The sequence below is a fragment of the Corylus avellana genome, chromosome ca8, assembly GCF_901000735.1.
Source record: "Corylus avellana chromosome ca8, CavTom2PMs-1.0".
Taxonomy (NCBI): domain Eukaryota; kingdom Viridiplantae; phylum Streptophyta; class Magnoliopsida; order Fagales; family Betulaceae; genus Corylus; species Corylus avellana.
Window position 1 is genome coordinate 4,517,565 of NC_081548.1, and position 21,972 is coordinate 4,539,536.

Here is a 21,972-nt window from a genome sequence, read left to right on the forward strand (position 1 = left end):
TTATTATTATTCCCAACAATAAAGGTGTAGCACATAAATTATGTAGATCATCAAAAGTTGTTTATAGCATAATTATAAATTTTTTGGAAGAATCTCTCTCACACACACACACACACACACAAGTGTCTCTAAAAGCTTATATTTGTAAAGTTCTTTACAATTGTATTGGTTACTAACTTAAGATCTTATTACAATTGCGAGAATTGATAGAGTACGGTTCTGAAGGAAAAGTGTCAATCAAAGGTGATGTTTACAGCTACGGTATAATATTATTGGAGATGATTACAAGGAAGAAACCCACCGACGACATGTTTGCTGAAGAACTGAATTTGAGGCAATGGATAAGTGCATCAATTCCTAACAACCTCATAAACGTTGTGGACGAAGGTTTACTAATGATGGAAGAAGATGGAAGAGGTGCAATAGACATACAAAGTATTCTTTTGTCCATCGTGGAATTAGGCTTGAGGTGTTCTGAAGAGTCACCAAATGAAAGATTCACTATAGAAGACGCACTTGCCAAGCTTAACAAAATCAAATTGACACTTATTGAAAGTAGAAGGGAGGATATGTGGTGATGTCTTTGGCCCTAATCTTGCATATTGGGGGTGCCCTTTTGATTTCATCAAACACTTATAAGTGGTATGTTATAGATTTGTTGATTTTTCATGCTTGCTTCATCCTTCTCGTTACACTTCCTATCAAGATCATTTTGTATCTCATTTCGCATGTGGGCATAGGAACAAACTTGTACACCAACAGTATAACTAGATCAACTGAATTTAGGAAGGGCTATTCCTTTTTCTTTTTCTTTTTTAATGGAATAGCCATTCTACATACCAAACATAATCTTAAAGTCCCACCCTAACTCCCGCGTCACTTTTGATTGCTTTGAAAAGAGTTAAAAAAAATGAATTCGTTTGACAACTGGGTGACTAACAAGTGTGGCGTGAATTGCTTTGATAAAGCCAGACTTCAATATCCTATGATAAAAATAAATTTACACGAGGGGCGCAATTACTTTCTAGGATGGGGAGTCAGAAAATTAAAGTATCTCTTCGATAACTTATAGGCGAGTGAGGGGAGGACATTGGCCCCCCTCGCCCTATCCTGACTCCGACCCAGCATGCAGCCACCTGGTCTATATGTGTGCATAGCTAGTGCACCTGTAAAAATTCATCCCAACCTGTTCAAACTCCTTTAGGTCCACAGTCCACTTATCAATGACTTCAGGTTTTTACTGATGATGCTGAGGCAGAGCAGAAGGCAATTCCTCTGCATTTGCTAGAGGCAGAGGCTCAATTTGAAGGCATTGAAACCATCTAATCCGATTTGTTGCTTAACTATCTTTGTACAATTCGGTCGAAATAATAAATCCAATAAAAAATTAGTACAAATTCTAGTAATCACAGTTCAAATCAAAACAAGCAATGAGGCTCTGCCATTCCCTTTTCCCTACCATACCCCTGTCCCTAGATTTGCTAGTAAAGCAATGAGCAGATGAATGAAAATGAAAATGAATAAAAATGAAAATGACTTTTCCTACTGAAAATGAAAATGCTTCCTTCTCTCTATTTCTTCTTCATCTTTCCTTTTCTTTTCTGTTTTTGTTTTTGTTTTTGTTTTTTTTTTATCTCTTGTTGTATTTGATATTCTATATTTTTGATATCATGTATAATTAGCCGACTCCAAAGAAGAAGACAGCACATTTCACCACTTCTTCAGAGGATCACATTCACCACCTCATTATAACAAGCACAGTCTATATCCTAACACCACAGCAGCTCTCATTGTAGTCGGACATCTTCCGGGTAAACCTGTAAACAACAGTCTTATAACTTAAGCATGCATGCAATATATTTACTACAAGTACGTTGAAACATTAAAGACACTCCATTAGAATGTTACCTGAAAGAATCTGTCTTCGCTGCAGTTTACGGTTCTAAGCTTGACCTCCCCTCTATTGGTCGTCATCTCATCCAATATCTCGGCATCGTAGAATTCTTCCAAAGTCTCCTCACTATCAGAATCAGGCAGTTCTTTTTCCTGCACACAATTTTCGTCAGAGACCTTATTGCTTACTAAATTGTTAGCAAAATAATTAACATCATTCACTAAATTTTATCTTCAGCACCAAAACTAGGATGGATTGATAAACTGGACCACAAAGGAATTAGACACTGAAGATTACTAGACATACCACAATTGAGAGACTTCGATTACGCTGCGGGGCACCAACAATTTCCTCATACTCAGAAGCATCCAGTTCCTGAAGATGGTTAGGGTCAAAGAGCTTGGGAAGCACATGCTGTCTTATGCTTAAGAGAATGAAGAACGGCAACGGGAACAATATTCCAGCTATAGGTATCCATGTCACTCCAAAACAGACCAGAAAATACACAAATTGGAAGATTGTAAATGTAGCAATGAACTTAAATGGTACTGACTCCACAAATGAAGCATGAGAGCCTTCCAAGACCCTGCCCAACACAAAGTCATCACAAGAAAAGAATTAAGATTAAGATGCTAAGTTAAAACAAGACAAAAATACACTTTTAGCAATGGATGATTTATTTCACCAAATGACTCTCAAGTCTCAAACATCAATGAAAGTATATAACACCATCACATTTTGTGTTGTAATGTTATGTTAAATTACTAGTTATCTTAAAAGTTTAAGATACTAAGAAATGTTGGATTTAATTATTTAATTAATATTCAAAAACTCTCCTCACGTGTGGGTTTAAAATCCCTCTCAATAAGTGAGGTGGAATATTTAAATGAAATAGGGGTAATTATGGAGTTAGAGTTCGAATTCAATATCTTTAAACATAAGATTTTGGGATAAATAATAATTTAACATGGTATCAAAGCAAATGTCCTAAGTTCGAATCTTATCTTCGTAATTCACCTCTCATTTCAATTAAATATTTCACCCGTTAGGCTTTACTTGTTAAGGGAAAATTTGAACCCACACATGAGAGGAGCATTAAAATATAAAAATTAAATAATTAAATTTATAATTTTCTATCAACTTAAGTTTTTGGAATAATTGGTGATTCAACATGTTAATTTGTTCACATCAGTAAGATTATTATATCTGTTACTTTTGTATCCAGTTGATCAGATATAGAACAAACTCAGTCTTTCCCTGTCAGACTAACATGTATTGCCATGGATAATAAATTGGCACATACCATTTCCAAGAGGCATCGTACTACCTCTAAAAAAACATTGACTAAACCACAATTTTCATCAAACAAAAGTTCCCTGGCACTTATAAGATGACTTACTTGTAGCGACGTTTGGGGGTGATAAAGAGGAGCAACATCCTTTCCCAGAACTGATTCCCTGGGAGACTATCAATGGCCATGTAGGCAAAGTATCCCCAAAGAACAGAGGTAGGTATCCTTTTGATTACAGAGATGGCAAAAATTGATAAGCCCACAAGAAGGGACTGCAACAAGTTACTCATTCTTTGCTCATTAACCCGGACAGGCAAATAAGCATCAATGTGTTTCTCCGGATCGAATTTGCCCTTTGCATCTCCCCCTTCATCAGCTTTCATTACAGCCTCCTTCAAGTTCTCCAACTCTTTGGTCTGTAAGAAAATTCACAATATGTTTAACAGAATTATGCACACATGCCCAGAAAGTGATAATATAAGCCTAGACCACCTACAGTTGGAGCTGTGTCCATCTCTATGAAAACAGCTTGCATCTTTCCATAGATTTCAGAGTTGCTTGCTTGTTGTTTAATACATTCCTTTGCACTCTTCACCATTTTCTTTCGGATCAACTGCAAATCATGGATCACATCATATAAGAATCTAACTCGGTGGCCTTGATGTTAGCAATCAAGAGAAATTCTATTCATATAAATTATAATACAATAGCCTACCTGCCTCTTGAGAACTGCAAGACTCTTGGTGTGCATGGGGGACTGCGGGAGGACCCCATTTGAAGGAGGAAGTCCAAGCAACCCACAAATCATAGTCTGAGACCATGAAAATCATGCATCAAGTCTTACAAATGAATAAAATATAGGTTAGGTACATAAATTACAAAGAAAGAGTTCAAGAGAAAAAGCAAACAAATTGTTCAAAAATTCAGTTTCATACCATTAGTCCAAGCAATAAGATATCATAATGGTATGCAGAAGGTTTTTGGAGGTTAAACTCCTTTTGCTGTGCCATCTGAGAAGCTACACTGTGGTCAAAAAAGTATAAACCTGCTATCATCACGGCTGGTATAAAGGCAGCAAAGATGTACAACAGCGGTACCTTCCCCATATCCTGCAATTTCAGTGTATGAAATAGATCATTTAGTGTATGTCCTACAATTTGTGTATGAGGTAGATAATTCATATATTGTTCGTCAACTTTATTAACATGTAAACTTATTACTTATATATGTATTCAGATAAATTCACCCCTCCTAACATACTATAAGACAAAGACCAGGCTTGTTTTAGGCCTCTACTGAGTACAAAAATCTGAATCGTTGATGAAGTGGAAAGAGATTCCTGATGTAGATCAGAGTGCTTGGGGTTTTATGAGGAAGACTCGGGCAAATGTAAGTGTGAAGGGACCCCAAGGAGTCTAAGACGAGATCGTAGTGTCCGGACATGACATCCGTGTCTGGACATGGTACCTAAATTGGAAATCCTGTTCGGACATGGCTTCGGGCTATCCGGACGTGCCATCGAAAAGAAGCTCCCTAGAAATCCTGTCCGGACACGGATTTGGGCCATCCGGACACCTCTATGTTTTAGTTTACGTTTCTTTAATTATTTGGTGCCCGTCCGGACGGCCCACGTAGATTTGTTAAAACTAACTTATTTCGAATTACTATTAGGGTTAGGAGTTTGGGGGCCTATAAATACATGTTTATAGCCCCAAGAACGTAGCTTTTGATTATATTTAAGTTTTTATCAATAAGAAGCCTCAGATGTTGTTTATTTATGCATCCCACGACGTCACGCTGCATCAATTCCCCAATACAATAACTCAAGAGAGACCAATCTTCTATTAGGAGGAAATTTTCTGTAAGGCTTTCCAGACAGCCATAGAACATAAAAAAAATCATTGCACAGCCTATGAATCCTAGGAAGCAATGGTAGCATGTAATCATTGAAAAGAGACTAGATAAACAAATTATTCATTAGAACTTCAGTACCTTGATTACTGTCCAATGGTACAATGATGCAGATTCCCAGGGAAATGGACAAAAGAGCCTCCTAGGAACTCCATCGGGAACCTTATCGGGTACTGCATAAGCCAATGCTGACCACAACAAGACCATAAGGGGAACCCCATAGTCTGCAATAAAACCACGGAGCCATCCTGTATCCAAACCCACAAATAGTAAAAGATAGGATGACGTAATTAGACCCAACAATGACAGTCTTTTGTAAATTGACGAAGTCAGTGAATTTCAGTTCATTTACCTGTGCCATATCGCCATGATCTTGCTCTTCTGCTCTTAAGTGCAGTGAAAAGAACACCAAAAGAGAAAATGGTCGCAAGCAACCCATTTGTATACAGCCACTGGAATTGATACTTTTCTAATGCTGGATCTTCAGCTTTGGGGGTACTGAATTCACTGATTACTCCCTTTGATTCAAACAATTGTCAGTATCAGCATCTGCTTTTGCTAAATTTGCAACTTCTTTTGCTCTAAAAACCAATCCATACCTTAACAGCCTCTTGCATGAAAAGAACAGCAATCAACATGCCAAAAAGTTCCCCTGCTATCCTTGTAAATTTAGTGATGATTGTACATGCATTGAATATGGCAAGAACAAACAGCAGGAGTGCTGTCCAGATGCAAACCCTGTAACATAGATACCCTTGTAAAGAATGTGAAACATATATGCTAATCCAGAATTCTATTAAAATGTTGAATACTCCAGAAAAAAACAAAAAAAAAAAAGAAAAGAAAAAAAGATTATATCGATTCACTTACCAACCAGCCCAAGCTAAAAACAGCTTGCTCCCCAACTCTGGCCGTCCTTTACTGAAATTGTACAAATAAGTGTACATTATAACTGTGGGTTCTGCAACTCCTAAAATAAGCAAAGGCTGTCCACCAATAATTGAGTGAACAATTCCACAGAGAGCAGTAGAAGCCAATGTTTCCACCGTGCTTAAGCTTCCACCTGACATAAAACAAGCATAATATTTGGACTCAAATACAAGAAAACCCATGAAACTTTTAGACACTTTGCATTAAAAGTAACCTCTACCTCTTTAAAAAGCTGAATTTAATGAGAAATGAAAAGTGGCAAACCTGTTTCCCTGCTCAGTTGCTCCCCAAAGGCAATAACGGGGAGAGCAGAAGCAAAGAAGATGTAGGCAGTTGGAGCCAATATCCTGACATAGATTAAATGACTTATAAATCAAAATTATGAGACCCCAGAAGAAGAATAAGCAATTCCAAAACAAATAAAAGATTATACCCAATGCCTGAGCAGAATGCACATATCCAATCTTCCTTATAGCATGCAGCCCTTCCTTTAATATCATTAATTATCCCCCAAAATGGAGTTCTGATATTTTTCATTGCTGATGCAAGAACCAAGGAATTTAGATTCATCAACTGGTATCTTACAATGAAGAAATGCTAGACACGCTTCTAGAAATCCATTTATCACAGTACAAGCAAGACAAATTGAATCAGTGAATTTCTCCAAGTGGATGTGTTTCGAATTGAGGGGAGAAGAGGAAACAAGAACAAATCAACAGTACCCTGTGAAATTTTCATGACCAACCGTGAAGAAACAAATAACCAAAGATTCTTGCCTCTACATCCTTTAGAAAAAAAAAGGGGGAAAAAAAAAAAAAGACTACGCCATTGATGATCTTTTTAAACAAATACATGTGTAGGAAAATATTACCAGAAGTTCAAAAAAACCAATATAGTTCTTAATAAAGAATTCCAAAACCAGTCGCCTAACATCTAATGAAACTAAAAGGCGTGCATCATAGATTATGTTTTTAAAGTTACATTGATTACAAATTAAACTCACCGCACGAACAATGACTGGATTGCATAAAAAAAAAGAAGGAATCGAAGTTAAAGCTTAATAGGCAATAACAGACATATATATATATATATATATATATATATATATATATATAGAGAGAGAGAGAGAGAGAGAGAGAGAGAGAGAGAGAGAGAGAGAGAGAGAGAGAAAGAGAAAGAGTACAATCGGTTTTGATAAAATAATTCACCAATACTGTGAACCCAAGCAGGCGCGCAAAAAGCATTTCACAATCATGAATTCCCCATTCAGAAACGCAAAATGTACATCAGGAACAACCTCATTAATGCCTGTTTGGTTGATGAGAAACCAGTAAGAAAAGAAGCGACATTGCAGAGGAAAAAAAAATTGAATCCTGATATTTCCTTTTGTTTCAGATTCCAAAGAAAGAAACCATGAGGAATTCTGAATCCACTCGATTTTATATGTCACGGTTTCCATTTTCTAGGCAAAATGAAACATTAAAAGACGTAAAAACTTGTTTTTCCTTGGCATTCTACGGAACCCAACAGATTTTTTAAGAAGAATACATCATCTCGAACATCCGTGCACGTAATCTTTTTTATATTCATACAGAAACAAAGTCGTGACAATCGGAGAATCGATCATCATAAATACAAAGAAAACAGAGTAACATTACAACAACAAATACACGAACCTGGACCCTCGCATGTAAAAATCCCAGAAAGATGGAAACGGAGAAAATGTGGGCAAATCCCTCCGCCGGAGACGTCAGATTCCGGTGGGGGTCTCTCTCTCTCTCTCTCTCTCTGAATGCGAGGGACACGGAGTGAAGAGGAGGGCTTGGGGGAGTTCAAAAACTATAACGGGTTTTGTGGGACCGTGCTGGCATGCTCTAAGTGTGGGTCCCATACAGAGTCGGGTGGATGAGGTGGCGATCTGTAAATCAAGTCGGTGGGTTCGGGTTTTTCCATTTCCATTAGCGCGTAATTGTGTCGTGTAGAATGTGTTTTGTGTTTTTGTCTGTCGTTGTGTTGTGTCCTCGTTGCGCCTTGTTGGAAGCGGAATGTCGCGAGGGAATATTTGGTGGAATTTAAAAAGCACATTTTATTATGGAAAAGTCGACGTACCAGCGCTTAATTGATAATGGCCTCTCAAATTTTTAATTGTAATTAGGGATGGAGTCCGCTTTGAATTTGGAGAGAGACCAATTAGCAAAAAATACCTTAAATTATTAATTTTTTACCTTAATTTTTTTTTCTTGTAATTTGGGGGTGACCAGGGTTACTGTCAGTCATCTCCTAAATCTATCTCTGATTGTAATTATGTTCTCTCTAAATTACCAAAAATTGTCGATGTTCCTCAATAATGAAACTAAATATATAAAATCTAAGGAGTGGCCAATTTTTTTTTTTTTTAATTTTTTTTTTAAATAAAATTTTCCGTTTTAAAAAATTAAAAACTTTCGTTTTTAAAACAAAATTAAAAAAAAAAAATCATTTTTTTAAATAAAAAATTTCCGTTTGTTTAAAAACAATTCGTATAAAAAAATTAATTTTTATTTTTACTTTTTTCGAATTTATAGGTACGTTTGTCTTATTGACAAATCTATAGGAGTATTTTTATCTTTTTGTTAGTCTTAGGAAGACATTGACAAATGTTTTGGTAGTTTGAGAGACATTGTCAATTAAATTGTAGTTGAAGGGGTATGTGAACTTTACCCTTTTATTATTGTATTTCATGTCTATCTAATTGCATTGAGAATTTTTGTCTTTTGCCATCTTTTTTTTTTCTATTCAATACGCGGAAAATGAAAAGAGAGATTACATAAAAATAAAATCCAAAGGAAACCTAGTTATCCTTAAAAAGTTTAAAAATTAGTTAAATAAATGACCGATCCATCAAAGTAATTGGTACAGCCAAAGAAAGCAGTAAAAGTATACAAAATTTCGTAAACGGAATAAACTGTGAACCAACAAGAAACAAGAAAGCATGTGCAACCCACTTCAAATTTAGGCCTCGTTCGCTTGCACCTTCTCTCTCTTTTTTTTTGTTTTTTTTTCTCGCTCTATAAAAAATGAAAACATTAACAAACAACACACCGATAAAAAAGACTCAAAACTACGTTCAGAACATATTTTCAACCAAAACACACAAAAAAAAAAAACTTTATCAAGGTTACCTTAATCTTTTTGGTGCCCTCCCTCACATGGGAGTCTAAACCAGGAGATGTGTTTCCGCTTTCGGCGTTTCTTCGTTGTGCCGCTAAAAGTAAGAAGAACCACCAAATTCCGCGTAAAGACTAAAGACTATTGTCTTGTCTTTTATGGGTTTATTAGTAGATGCATGCATGCATGCACAGAGCATTTGGACAGCTCAAGTCACGCATGAGCGTACAGCTGCAGACAGCATGTTGCCTGAATCTGATAATGGAACAACATGCATTCACCCTACTTCAACACCAACCTTTGCATTAATTTTAGGTGAAAAACTTCTTCCATTTATACTAGGAATAGCAAATATGTTGTTTATTTGTAAAAACAAGTGCATGGAAGGAGGGTATGTAGAAGAACAGATTTCAGCTACGAGCAACTAATTGCACTCGATTTCCGTCCAAGAAGAACCATATATTCTTCTGGTAAAAAATGGAATCAGATGCAAATGAATTACCAGGAAGAGTGCTGGTGATTATCTGATGACAGTTTCTCCAAAATAAACAGCCAACAAAAGACTGATTAGAGATTAATAAAGCAACTTGTAGCTTGATATCAAACAAGAGTATCCAAGTAGTTACATCAGTACTATACAATTACCATATACTTGGAGCTTAATTATGATATATACTAACAAATTGTTATAGATATACAGAATACTAGAGAAATAACAAAAACTTGGCACACTCGATGCTGCTTTGAATTCATCCTATTCTTTCTTCAGCTGGGCGATCTTCAATTTATCATAGTATTTCAACAAGGCTGAAAAAATGGAGCTTTCTAGGATGTTAAGAGGAGGGCTTCCCGATTGCGGCCAAGCAGACTTAACGCGGTTGCAGCTATGTGATGTCCGGTCAACCCAGCAAGATTAAGCTGTTCATCTGCTGATGCGTGCTCTATGTAGTTGTCTGGTAGAACAATTGGACGCCACTTGAAAAGTTGAACCAGAAATGTCACAACAACAAAAAAAAAAAAGGATTAGACTTGGGTGATTATTTTGAACAAGAAATTCTTACTGTCACATTCGCATTTGTATTACACTGAAATCATGATACATCCATTGGCAAAACAGAGCGGAAATATCAACGTAGCCACCTAAATGTGAGAGAGCCCCTATAAAGTCTACTTGTCTAAGCAAGTCTCAAGCAACTCATGCACCTACTAAAGCAGGTAGGCTCCATAAGGACTTTCTCACATTTTCTACCCAAAAATTGTTGGGGATTTGGATCCCCTGCAAAAACATGGACTCATATACAACTTTCACATATGTAAATTTCTAATATTTTACCCTAACTACTACAACTGAAAATAGAATTCACAAATTAGCATAGTTACTACAAACAGATTTTGATGAACCCCCCTCTCTCCTCTCTCTCTTCTCCCTCCAGGAAACCAAGTCCAAGAAACATATAACCTGAGTGCAAACTTCTCTCTCTCTCAACAAGGAAAATGTAGTAATCATCATCTACACCCACTTTTAAAGAATTCGGAAAAAAAAAAAAATTTGAGAAGAGTTGCTCTTTGGAGATCACAATACGATGTGGCTAAAATTGTTACCTTAATTCTTCCATCGAGTTGTCCGTCGAGTGCAATAAACTGCGCAACATGGGATGCAAATCCTCCAATGGAGCCTTCCTCAACTGTGATCAGAAATGCATGGTTTTGACAAAGCTGCCTGAGAAGCTTGATGTCTAGGGGCTTGCAGAATCTTGCATCAGCCACTGTTACCTCAAGGCCAAGCGTTGAAAGAAGGGACCGAGCCTTAAGACAATTCTGAACCATTGCCCCATAGCCGAGCAAAGCAACATCTTTGCCCTCTGCAAGAACTTTCCCTTTTCCAATCTGCTCTAGAATACAATGTGGACAAACGAGCCATAAACAAGTTGAGTTTTTACGCCAATAAAGAAGAATGGGATGATGAACATGTAATTAGTTTTAACCAAAATATAGGTAACTAGTGGTAAACCTTTTCTGAGCAATAATAGTTGAGACATTTTTCAAAGTAAATATAAGCAAAAATTGTGAGGCACCAAGGGCTTACCTCTATGGGAATCCCACAGCATATACTGTAGTCTTCCTGTACAACGGCACCCCTAGGATACCGGAAGCAAATAGGTCGATCGTCAACCTGGGCTGCAGTGGCCACCATGTGGACAAGCTCATCCTCATTGGATGGTGCCATGACTATCATATTTGGCAAGCATGACATGAATGTTATATCAAATGCTCCACACTGCATTGGGCCATCAGACCCTACAAGTCCTGCACTAGTAATGACAAAACGGACTGGAATTCTTTGCCGATCTACATCATGGACCACCTAAAGAAACATAAAGAAAAACACTTTTAGTGACTTAAGAATGTATATATCTCCTTGTTCAAGCCAAACACCCGAAGAATGAATGAACAAAAATCTCTTCTTTATCTGAAACAAGTGGAACCATATGAAGTTTAGAGAGAGAGAGAACCTGATCATAAGCTCTCTGTAGAAAAGTGGAAGGGATTATGCAAAATGGCTTCAATCCACCGCAGGACAAACCAGCAGAAAATGTAACTGCATGTTGCTCTGCAATTCCCATGTCAAAAAACTTGTCTGGAAATTTTGCCTGAAATAGTTGAAGCGATGGTTCCATTTGCTTTCCTGCATGAACTGTCACAATATCTTTATCCTTCATTGCCTCCGCAACTAAAGCCTCCCCAAAGCAATCACTATACGTCAATGAGTGAATCCTAGACGGTAATGAATCAGAATTACTTGAATCTGCAAAGTGTGAGAAAGGGAAATCAATCAAAATGTTAAACCGAACTGACGATGACATTTTCGTTTAGTATATAAAGAAACAGTAACACCAGGAAAGAACTTTGTCATCGGTCACCCTCTGCTGCATATAGGTGACAGAAGGGGTGTTTAGCTCCCGCTACTTGGTACTCAATATGCATCTGACCAAACCTGAGTCCAAAATGCAAACCACGGAGGAGCTGGGTAGTGCAGTTCCTATTTGGCTTGATTCCTAGTAGAACTCTAGGACTACATTAAGGATAGTATATTCACCCAACGCCATCTTCACAGTAAACTGAAGGTACAGAGTACAGACTTATAGATGATTGATCCTATGTTGAAATAAAACTAGACTTCAATTTGTAGACTTGAACACGCTTAACATGTCCCAAGCTCTAAACACCAGGGAAAATATTTCCTATGCTCGCCTAAGTCCTAAGCCAAGAGCGAGCAACAGCTCAGCAAACAAAACCAAAGTGAGCTATGCCAAGTTAAGCTATAATATACTAACAGACTCACAAATCTCATGAGTTACTGCAGAAAAATAAAAAAAGATTATGAAACAGACACCAGCAAGGGAATAAAGACTAATGAAGATACCTTCAAGTGGCCTGCCTGCTATTTCACTCTTTTGACTATTTTCTGGTTCCCGATTTTCTTCTGTTATCACATGAACCAACACAGGACCCATTGAATCCAGAGATGCTACTTCGCGCAAAACACAAATCAGGTCTTCAATGTTATGTCCATCAACAGGGCCAATGTAATATAACCCAAGTTCTTCAAAAAGAGTTGCCCCCAGCGGACCCATCATACCACGTGCATACTCGTCAACTTTGGCTGCTAATTCATGCATACCCCTACCAATTTTTTTAGTAACACCCTGACCAGAAGCAAATATTACTTTTATGACAGTACTAAGATACATAATTTCAGCTCAAGACAAATATTATAAATTCGTGCATACCACTACCAACACAAGCAAACTATTGCAACAGAACTTTCAAATTTCCAAAAGGCCCCAATAAAATTGTTAGGAGAGTTGTTGGGATTTTGTTATATGAGTATTTTGGTCAGATTGGTGTACATAATTTCACTGAGGGCATGGTTTGGAAATTTCTCTGAGGAGGTATTGGAATTTGGTCTCCATAGATGTTAGACAAATCATTCAATATTTCAATCGCCTTGTCGTATATGCGGATGTTGTGATTACACATGATTCAAGAAGCATTGCTCGATTGAAACAATTTTTGCAGCAAGGTTTCATACAAAGGATTTGGGCCAACTTCGATATTTTCTGGGTATTGAAGTTGCTAGATCTCGGACAGATATTAATTTATGTCAAAAAAAAGTATGTACTTGATTTGTTACAAGAGACGGGTATTTTAGGAACTCGTCTTGTTGAGGTTCCAATGGATCCTAATTAGAGAGAATTGAAGGATGAAGGAGAATTGTTTGAGGACCCTGGCAGGTATCATCGTTTAGTTGGAAAGTTAAATTATCTTACTATTACCGAGCCAGATATTTCATACGCAGTTAGTGTTTTTAGTTGGTTCTTTGAGGCTACTAAGGTTTCACATTGGGAAGCAGTCACCCATACCATTTGATATATGAAGAGAGCTCATGGTATTGGGATACTGTATAGACCCAATGGACATTTCAACGTATAAGGTTTTACTGATGCAGATTGGGCGGGTTCTCCCTCCAATAGATGATCCACTACACAATATTGTACATTCTTAGGTGGCAATCTAGTCACTTGGAAGAGTAAGAAACAGACAGTGGTGGCACAATCTAGTGTTGAAGTAGAGTACAAGGCAATGGCTCATACCACTAATGAATTGACATGGCTACAACATTTTCTTCAATAGATTGGATTTTCAGCTCCTACTCATATCTGATTGTTATGTGACAATAAAGTTGTATCATATATTGCATCTAACCAGGTTTTCCATGAAAGAACCAAGTACATTGAGGTTGATTGTCATTTCATTTGAAATAAGATACTCAATGGAGATATATTTAGACCATTTGTGCAATCAAGAGACCAGTTAGCTGACACATTTAGAAAATTTGTGTCACAATCAATTAGAGTTTATTTGTTCCAAGCTGGGTTTATATATGCTCCAACTTGAAGGGGAGTGTTAGAAAGGTTGTTGGGATTTTTTTATGTGGGCATTTGGTTAGTGTGGTGTACATGGGTATTTTGGTCAGTATGGTATATTTTTCAACATATATAACAAAATGTGTTTGGTAGGCTACGCATGTTGAACGAGCCTCCTCTTTCTCTCCAAATTTTATCATGCAAACCGAGCTACAAAAATAAAGCTTTTCATTAAGCTTATATGACCAGAAGGCCTCAAGCCTCAAATGCATTTCATTAAGCATACTACTCCCTCATACTAGGATTGCCTCTCAAGTAATTCCTGAAACTCTAAAAATTTCCCAATGTTCCCCCAGATTCCAATCATCCTTGGTGATATTAGACAAGATACCAAATCTCTCAGTATGGTACAAAGGTCCATTAAGTGAAAAACCATCAAAGGGGGAAAAATGCAGGAGGGCTGGTATAGCATAAGATGCCAGTGGCAGGAGCACATGTAATATTCAAAAGTCAAAAGGTCCCTCATGCATTCATCACGAGCAGCTCGAAAAGCCACCATTCTGAAAATTTAACAGTCCGAGAGTGCCACAAGCATGCCAGATCATCATCATGCATAGAGACCAGCAGGGAGTTTTATCCCTTTTTTTTGGGGTAGTGGGAGGGAAGACTTTATTTCCCTGCCCAAAGAGAAGAGGGCAGGGAAAATAATAGGGGAATAGTGACCCGTAGTCCCCTGCTCAGACAGGGGAGCTTCTGGAGATCCCTGTCCGGGGAGAGAGAGAGGGGGGGGGGGGGGGGGGCCTACCACTGGTATTTAACTTCACAAAATATGTATATTTTTTGTTGTTTAAAATGTTCCTATCCTCATTAGAAATATTTTGAAGTAGATATCCTCCACAGGTTTAGTCAATTAGAAGGAAAACCAGAGAAAAACCTTAGCAACTTCTCTCAACTTCCGGAAGGATTTACTTGACTGGAGCTTGCTTAGAGTGCTAGATAGAGCACTAATGGATGTCTTGGGGCCCTCTTCAGTCTTTAGGTGTAAAGAGTGTCGACTGTCATTTAGAATCACTACCATATTAGAGTCCAGATAGCCCACATTACTCATTGCCTCATAGACCTGACCTGCCATAGTTGTCTCATTGCTGATGACAGCAACTATACGTTCCCGCTTCCCTTTTATATCCCTTGCAATCGCCATACCTAAAATGAAAACAATTGGATTCAATTTGAAACTTTATAAACGAAAGCAGAGCCAATGAAATTTTTTTTTATTAAAAAAAACAAAAAAAAGGCTTCAAAGGTTGCACTGATGAGCTGAACACGTAATGTTTTTTTGATGAATGAGCTGAACATCCTAATGTACAAATCAACCAACATCCAAAGAGAGTTCTGATTACTAGATACATGCATGTAGATATTTGTATGAAGGCAAGTAAAAGCTGAAAACAAAAACAAACTTTTCCAAGTGGGTGAGTCACAAGAAGTTGATAGAACATAGGGAAAGTAAATACTACCAAGTCCAGCAGAAATGCTGTTACAACCATGCCCAGCGCCAAAAGGATCATAATCACTCTCAAATCGGGATGTAAAACCTGAGAGACCATTCTTTTCTCGCATTGTATGCATGAGGGACCGCCTTCCTGTAAGAATTTTATGTGCGTGTGTCTGCCACAGAAGGAAATGCATTAATCTAATAACAGACCAGACTTTCATTTATAAATGATAAGGCACATATACACAAGGTCTATTGCTTTAATTTCTGTTATCTCGGCATTTTGCTTGTTATAGTAATCGCATGAGATAGAATATAACACGGAAGCTATAATCTCTGCTCTCTCACCCTCTCTCTTTGCCAACAACCAAGCACTCCCATTGAAAGAAAAGGTATAGAATATGATCTTACTTGTTCCCCATCATCCCACAATATCTTGTCAACTGGAGCATGGAAAACATGGTGTATTGCAACTGTCAGCTCCACCACTGACAAACTGGATTTAAAGGATTTTTGTGTTTTTGACATTATAAAAGATAATTCCAAACGAATTTCATCCGCTAATTGTTTCAGTTCCTGCAAGTCCCACTCTTTAGTAAGTATGGTAGCTGTGAGCTTACAAGTTCGACGTATACAGGAAAAGAGTTGGATGCTGTAAAAACTACCTTAGAAGACAAATTCTTCAAGTGGATTGGGTTTTCAACTACATCAAGTATGGGTGTTGGGACATTCTCCCAGAAGAAATCATCAATGTTGGGCAAAGAACCTAATCGACTTACAAGTCCCTGCATCAAGAAGAATCAGATAACACAACATTGAACAATGAAAGATTATATGGATCATCTAATTGTAAGGTTTAACACCAATGAAGACCAAACTGCTAGTTGCTCAGTGCTTAGAGTGATAATACAAGTAATACATAAAATTAGAAAGGAAAGCACTCACAAAAAGGTAGAATTACAATAATGAAGGATTAGATTGGAGTAGGCTAGCTCACAAAGAAGACCAAGGTGCAAGTAGAATTCATTACAAGGATAACATGTTGCAGCTAAGAGAAATGATGGACATTATTTCATAGAAGGTATAATCCTAAAAAGAGTAGAATGAAAAAACACATTTTATGGACCCAATCCCAAATATTTTAGTTGAGGCTCTTGAGGCTTCAAGAACATTTCTGGATGCATGATCCAACCAAATTGTGCAACAGAACTTCCAAACTTAATTTAAATTGCCAATACTTTTCCAAAGAGCAAAAGTGCATAGAGGAACTACAAGAAAATTATTTTATTCATAAGGGCAAGCATTCGTGTTCTCAAAGTGCATACTCAGACAAGCTGAACTGGTGAATTGTCGACAGTTCTGAAGTCAGTTACAGGTCCAAAGAAAGTTCATGATGCTTTCTCAAAAAGCTTTGTATTAAAACATGACATAGCGGGTAGCCTTTAAGATGTTCTTAAATTCCAGGATACCAACTTCACAGCTAAACCATACTTTTCTAGGTTAATAATTGATGATGCCAGTCATGATTATAGTTTCAGAGGGTGTTGTGTGAAAATTTTGGTTACTACTGGCTATGGTGGAACCTTTAGGCATGCTCAAGGGAAACATTGTTCAATTAGAAGCTATCTAGTGCAGGCACATTTTTGGTCGGTAAACATGAAAATCAACAGGCTTTAGTTCACACAAATTCTTCAAAATCGATAAGACTCTTACAAGTTGGACACAAATTTCCTTCAACCTACTCTAATAAGTGACAAGTGTCATTCAACATTTTTGAGTTTCTAAAAAATTAATGTTTGGGTTCCTAGATTAGTAGAATGACAATAAATTACTGTTAAAATATTAAAGAAAATGTGAGAGATGACACTTGTCACTTATTAGAATAGGTTGAAGGAAATTTCCTCACTTATTATAATAGGTTGAAGGAAATTTCCTCCAAACCAGTTTGGAGGCAATTTCTGTCCATACAAGTTTAAGATGATTATTTGTTTGCTAGGAAGCTCCATTGGTTGCAAAAACGTGATAAACCAATGATGGCCAACAAGCATAGTGAGTTACAATAAAATCCAGAAATTATCTTCTTCTTATATATATAAGCTTGAATTCCCATTTTCTCCCTGCCAATGAGCATAAATTTAAACAAGGACACCATAATTTGATAATGTTAGGTAACAGAAACCACTCTGCTCAATGTTAGACACTGTCACCACTGGCCTTTTGCAGTCAAGAGGTATCTCTCTCCTTCTGAGATGAGGTCTTAGGCTCAACTTGTAATGAGTTGGGATTTTTGGGGGATAGGATTCTTCTATCACTTTGCAGGAAAAAGAAATTTTGGACATCGTTATCAATTTATTCTCCAATTGTATGCAAAGTAGACGGTTCAAATCCTAGAATATCAACTCTAAAATATCTCTAAATTTACAAAGGGTTACGTAATTTTTGCCTCCTTGTTGCAAACTGCTAATTTTACTTTTTCTTTGCTTTGCCCTCTTTCTTTTTCTTCTCCCTACCGCCACAACTTCTGGAATCAGTTTCTCATTCACAGATAAAGTATTTCCAATTGTAGGAAAAAAAAATTGTTAAAAAATACTTCCCAGTAGTGTTTCAGTAAAAGATAATGTTATTTCAATTAACCATATCACAATAGATTTGAAACATGCCAAAAACAAGAATCACATGCCATAACACATTTCAAGAAATTGAAAATAACAAATGTTCAACTATTACGAATTCTCTAACTTCCCACTTCCCTTACAATATGTTTAGTCGCCAAAAAATCTGAGGAAAATAAAAGGAAAGAGATTTCAAGCTTAGAATTTTCTTCTGTGCAGCTCGTAATTGAAAAAAAAAAAAAAAAAAAAAAAAAAAAACAATAGATGTCTGTAACACTTGAGCTTTTGGTACCTTCTGCCACCAGCCACCACCACATTTCTTGATAAAAGAAAAGAAGAAAAACAATGGAAGTTCCCGTTTACCCTTCCCTTCTTTTATTTAGTTTCTCGGCAACCAAACAGACAATTAGAGCATAGGAATAAGAAAATGAGAGTAAACTCAGCATACCTTGGAAGTAATGGAGGAACCGGAACAAGGGTACAAGTTAATTCTTGAAAGTTCCACATTAAGAGGGAAACTAGAGCTTGAGCAGTCCACTCTGCGAGGCAAAGCACCAACTTTTCCATGGGAATGGGCAGTAATTCCAAATGGGTACCCAGCAGAAGCAGTACCCATCTAGGAAAACAGAGACCCAACACTCCGAAACTGATCAATTTCAAGAAAAAGAGCACAAGTTGAGAGCTCGCTTGCAGGAATGTAAATGAAGAGCGTCAAATGTGGAATTACTCCGTGTTTTGAGGGTTGAGAATGTCCAAAAATGAAAAGAAGGGACACAGGAAAAGCCACAAATGATCGAAAACGGCTGAGAATAAATATATGGTACAATAATTTGAGCAACAGTCACAGAGGAGATGAATAAAGCATATATTAAAATAAAAAAATAAATAAATAAAGAAAAAGAAAAAAAGCATAAGTTTTGTAGACCGAAGAGAATCTAACCCAGAAAATAAACAAATAAAAAGTGTTATTTTTCGTATTATTTATGTATTTTTCAACCACAAAAAATAATTTCTTTTCAATTTTGAAGTAGTATGTAAAAAAAAATTACTAAATTGATGCTCATGATTTCAATTTTTTTATTCTTTATCAACTTAGAGCGTGTTTGGAATTGCATTTGAAAAATATAGTTTTTAAATCAAAATGAGTTTTTGGGAAAAAAAACACTTTTGTCAAAAGTGTTTTTTTTTTTTTGCAATTTTTAAGGCTTTTTTGACCCTTAAAAATGCTTTTAATTTTTTGACCAAATGCATGCTTTTTTCTTCAAACAGACTTTTGAGTGTTAAAAGTATTTTTACGCCCATCAAACGCAATTCCAAACAGATACTTATGACATTGTTGCATTATCATTAGAAATAGTTATTCCTCTATAATTAAAGAATAAGTATTTCTTTTAAAAAAAAAAAAAAAAAAAAGGAAATAGGTGATCCCCAAGAATGTAATAGCTATAAATAATATCTTAAAAAATCGTTATCTAGGTATCCTAAAAAAATGGGGTCATAGGAAATTTGTTTTTATAAGTAGGTCATTGTCTCTTGTTAGCTTTACCATATCAAGCTCACACCTTGATTTTGTTGTTAGTTGCACCTAATTAGGTTTAAATTCTAGTTGCTTCTTTTGCCACACTAGATCCTTACCTTTTTCATCAACATATTAGAGTTTTACCAATAGATATCTTGGTCGAGCTCACACTCAAAATTTGATTCTTGCAACACTAAATCCACATCAGCCCCCAAAAAAAAAAAAAAAATCAATTGTTTTAATTTCCAAACAGGATTCAGCTTAAATGTTTTCCATATTAGGTCGATTATGTTTTATTGCAAGAATATTTTTCATTTAAGTTTAAATGTAATCAAATCTTTATCATTCTTTTCTCTTATAAATATGAGTAATTTGTATTGTAAAAAATATCAAGAAATAAGAGTACAAGCCTCGTTAAAACTCCCATCAATAAACGTAAATGTCTAATATCAAACCACGCTAATATCAATCAGCCCTAAAATTCTCTCATTTTTTCTCCAATTTTAAATTACTCATAAATTTCTACAATTTTCTTCGTTGGGATGCTTTGGTACGACCATTAGTAAGATTGACAAATGCTTCATGGGCAGTACCTGCCTAAACGCGACAACGCAAAGGGTGGACGGGCTTGGGCCGACATGGTTTGTCTGATCTCAGTTTAGGCTTTGTTTGCCTACATCCCACGTGTCAATCCACCTCATATGTTTGAGTGTGGAGCTATTTGCACCATAAATTATTAAATTGTTGGAAAACTTCACTTTACACTATTGAATTACTGCTTATTTTGACAAGCTTTTAAACTTTAAAATTTTTTAATTCAAATCTATAAACTTTCAATTGCAGTTAATTTGAACTCATCTGTTAGATTTAGCCATTAACTTTTAAAGATAATACCTAAAAATACCAAAATATCTCTGATTTTTGTTTTTGTGTTTTCTTTTTTTTTTTAAAAGAAAAAAGAATGTTTTGGAATTAAGGGTAAATTTGAAATTTTATAAAAATAAAAAGTCAAGCGTATAAACGTCATTGTCTCACTTTTAACGTTTACAATCTAACGGAGAGGTTCAAATTGACTGCAATTGAAAGTTTAGGAATTCAAATTGAAATGTTTTGAAATTTGAGAATACTTGTCAAAACACGCAATAATTCTTGAGTTTAGAGTGAAATTTCTCCTAAATTATTTGTAATCAACAGTGAAGCCAATCCACACGTTAAGACATGTGAAATTTGCCTTGGATCGGTCTGGTACTCCTTCATTGAATTGGTTTTCTTACTCCAATTTGGAGTCCACTTTGGTAGCCGATGTGAAGACTTATTTGGTTTGTAGCTAATGTTCAATTTTGTTCTTATTTGAATTTGGACTTCAACACTGGCTTTGCTTGATCCTTATAAAATGAGTGTGATGAGAGGTGTGAGAAAGGAGGAAAATAGTCGGTCATTGTTAAAATTATGATTAAGTAATTAAATTTAATTTATCTCTTCTTATCAGTTTAAAATTTTTTGGAATAAATGATGATTTAATATAGTATTAAACTCAAATATTATAAGTTCAAACCTTGACTCCATCATTTACTTCACATTTCAATTAAATTCTATGTGTTGGGCCTTACTTATTAAAATGAAGTTTGAGCCCACACATGAGGAGGAGTATTAAAGTAATGATTAAGTAATTAAATTTATTTTTTCCTATCAGCTTAAACTTTTGAGATAAACAGTGATTTAACAAACTTTTGAGATAAGTTGTTGCCATTATCTCGTGGGGCTCCTCAATCACCCTGCCCTCTTGCTACCTATCACCGCCTTTCGGAATCATTAATGGACCACTTGCTTACCATTTGTTACTAATTTTTTGTATTATCTTTATCGTTTGGACTTTGTTCTTGGGGGTGCTTACCCTTTTCTAGTATTTGATCTCTAGTAACTATTTTTCCATTACTAATAAAAAATAAAGGGAAATCATATACAAAATCCTTAGGTCGACGAGCTTTTTTTAAAAACTCCTTGGGTATTTTTTTTTTGAAAATTTAGTCCTTGGGTAACTCGAAACTACAAAAAAACTTCCTACTGTCAATTTTTGTTAACTACCGTTAGTCCACTCAAAACTCACAGTTTTATCTTATTAAAATATTAATTTAATTTTTAAAAATTAAATCTAAAAAAAAAAAAAAAATTGAAGGGTGGCCAGGGGTGGCGGTGCCACCTCTGGCCACCCCCCCCAACCCCTAAGGGGTGGCCATAAGCCACC

The 21,972-nt window shown here is 36.2% G+C and overlaps 2 protein-coding genes across 3 annotated transcripts; both read right to left on the reverse strand.

The window, feature by feature from the left end:
• Positions 1 to 1,687: 1,687 nt before the first annotated feature.
• LOC132189892 (probable boron transporter 7) lies at positions 1,688 to 7,730 on the reverse strand. The gene is made up of 14 exons (XM_059604723.1): positions 7,703 to 7,730; positions 6,460 to 6,565; positions 6,291 to 6,373; positions 5,967 to 6,159; positions 5,696 to 5,834; positions 5,449 to 5,614; positions 5,178 to 5,344; positions 4,121 to 4,294; positions 3,901 to 3,996; positions 3,682 to 3,798; positions 3,294 to 3,601; positions 2,201 to 2,480; positions 1,909 to 2,046; positions 1,688 to 1,817 (listed from the first exon to the last, which is right to left on the reverse strand). The coding sequence occupies exons 2-14, from the start codon at positions 6,561 to 6,563 to the stop codon at positions 1,788 to 1,790; spliced, it is 1,995 nt and encodes a 664-aa protein (XP_059460706.1). The 5' UTR covers positions 6,564 to 6,565; positions 7,703 to 7,730; the 3' UTR covers positions 1,688 to 1,787.
• Positions 7,731 to 9,715: 1,985 nt separating this feature from the next.
• LOC132189737 (1-deoxy-D-xylulose-5-phosphate synthase 1, chloroplastic) lies at positions 9,716 to 19,013 on the reverse strand. Of its 2 annotated transcripts, XM_059604517.1 has the most exons (10): positions 18,657 to 19,011; positions 16,262 to 16,381; positions 16,008 to 16,172; positions 15,619 to 15,769; positions 15,036 to 15,304; positions 12,598 to 12,880; positions 11,687 to 11,979; positions 11,260 to 11,538; positions 10,776 to 11,060; positions 9,716 to 10,148 (listed from the first exon to the last, which is right to left on the reverse strand). In XM_059604517.1, exons 1-10 carry the CDS (start codon positions 18,822 to 18,824, stop codon positions 9,999 to 10,001), a joined length of 2,163 nt encoding a protein of 720 aa, XP_059460500.1. In that variant the 5' UTR covers positions 18,825 to 19,011; the 3' UTR covers positions 9,716 to 9,998. The 2 variants fall into 2 exon arrangements, with proteins under 2 accessions (XP_059460500.1, XP_059460501.1); XM_059604518.1 differs by lacking the exon at positions 9,716 to 10,148 and having other exon boundaries at positions 10,858 to 11,065; positions 18,657 to 19,013.
• Between the last annotated feature and the right edge of the window lie 2,959 nt (positions 19,014 to 21,972).

Bases quoted from the DNA above. Each gene is read 5' to 3' on its own strand.
- LOC132189892 (XM_059604723.1), bottom strand. From the start codon at position 6,563: ATGAAAAATATCAGAACTCCATTTTGGGGGATAATTAATGATATTAAA. The intron at 6,160-6,290 runs GTTTGCCACTTT...GTTTTATGTCAG, and splicing joins GCAACTGAGCAGGGAAACAG to GTGGAAGCTTAAGCACGGTG. The intron at 2,481-3,293 runs GTAAGTCATCTT...TGTGTTGGGCAG, and splicing joins ACCCCCAAACGTCGCTACAA to GGTCTTGGAAGGCTCTCATG.
- LOC132189737 (XM_059604517.1), bottom strand. From the start codon at position 18,824: ATGGGTACTGCTTCTGCTGGGTACCCATTTGGAATTACTGCCCATTCC. The intron at 11,061-11,259 runs GTAAGCCCTTGG...ATTCTAGAGCAG, and splicing joins GCTGTGGGATTCCCATAGAG to ATTGGAAAAGGGAAAGTTCT. The intron at 10,149-10,775 runs GTAACAATTTTA...CAACTTTTCAAG, and splicing joins AACTCGATGGAAGAATTAAG to TGGCGTCCAATTGTTCTACC.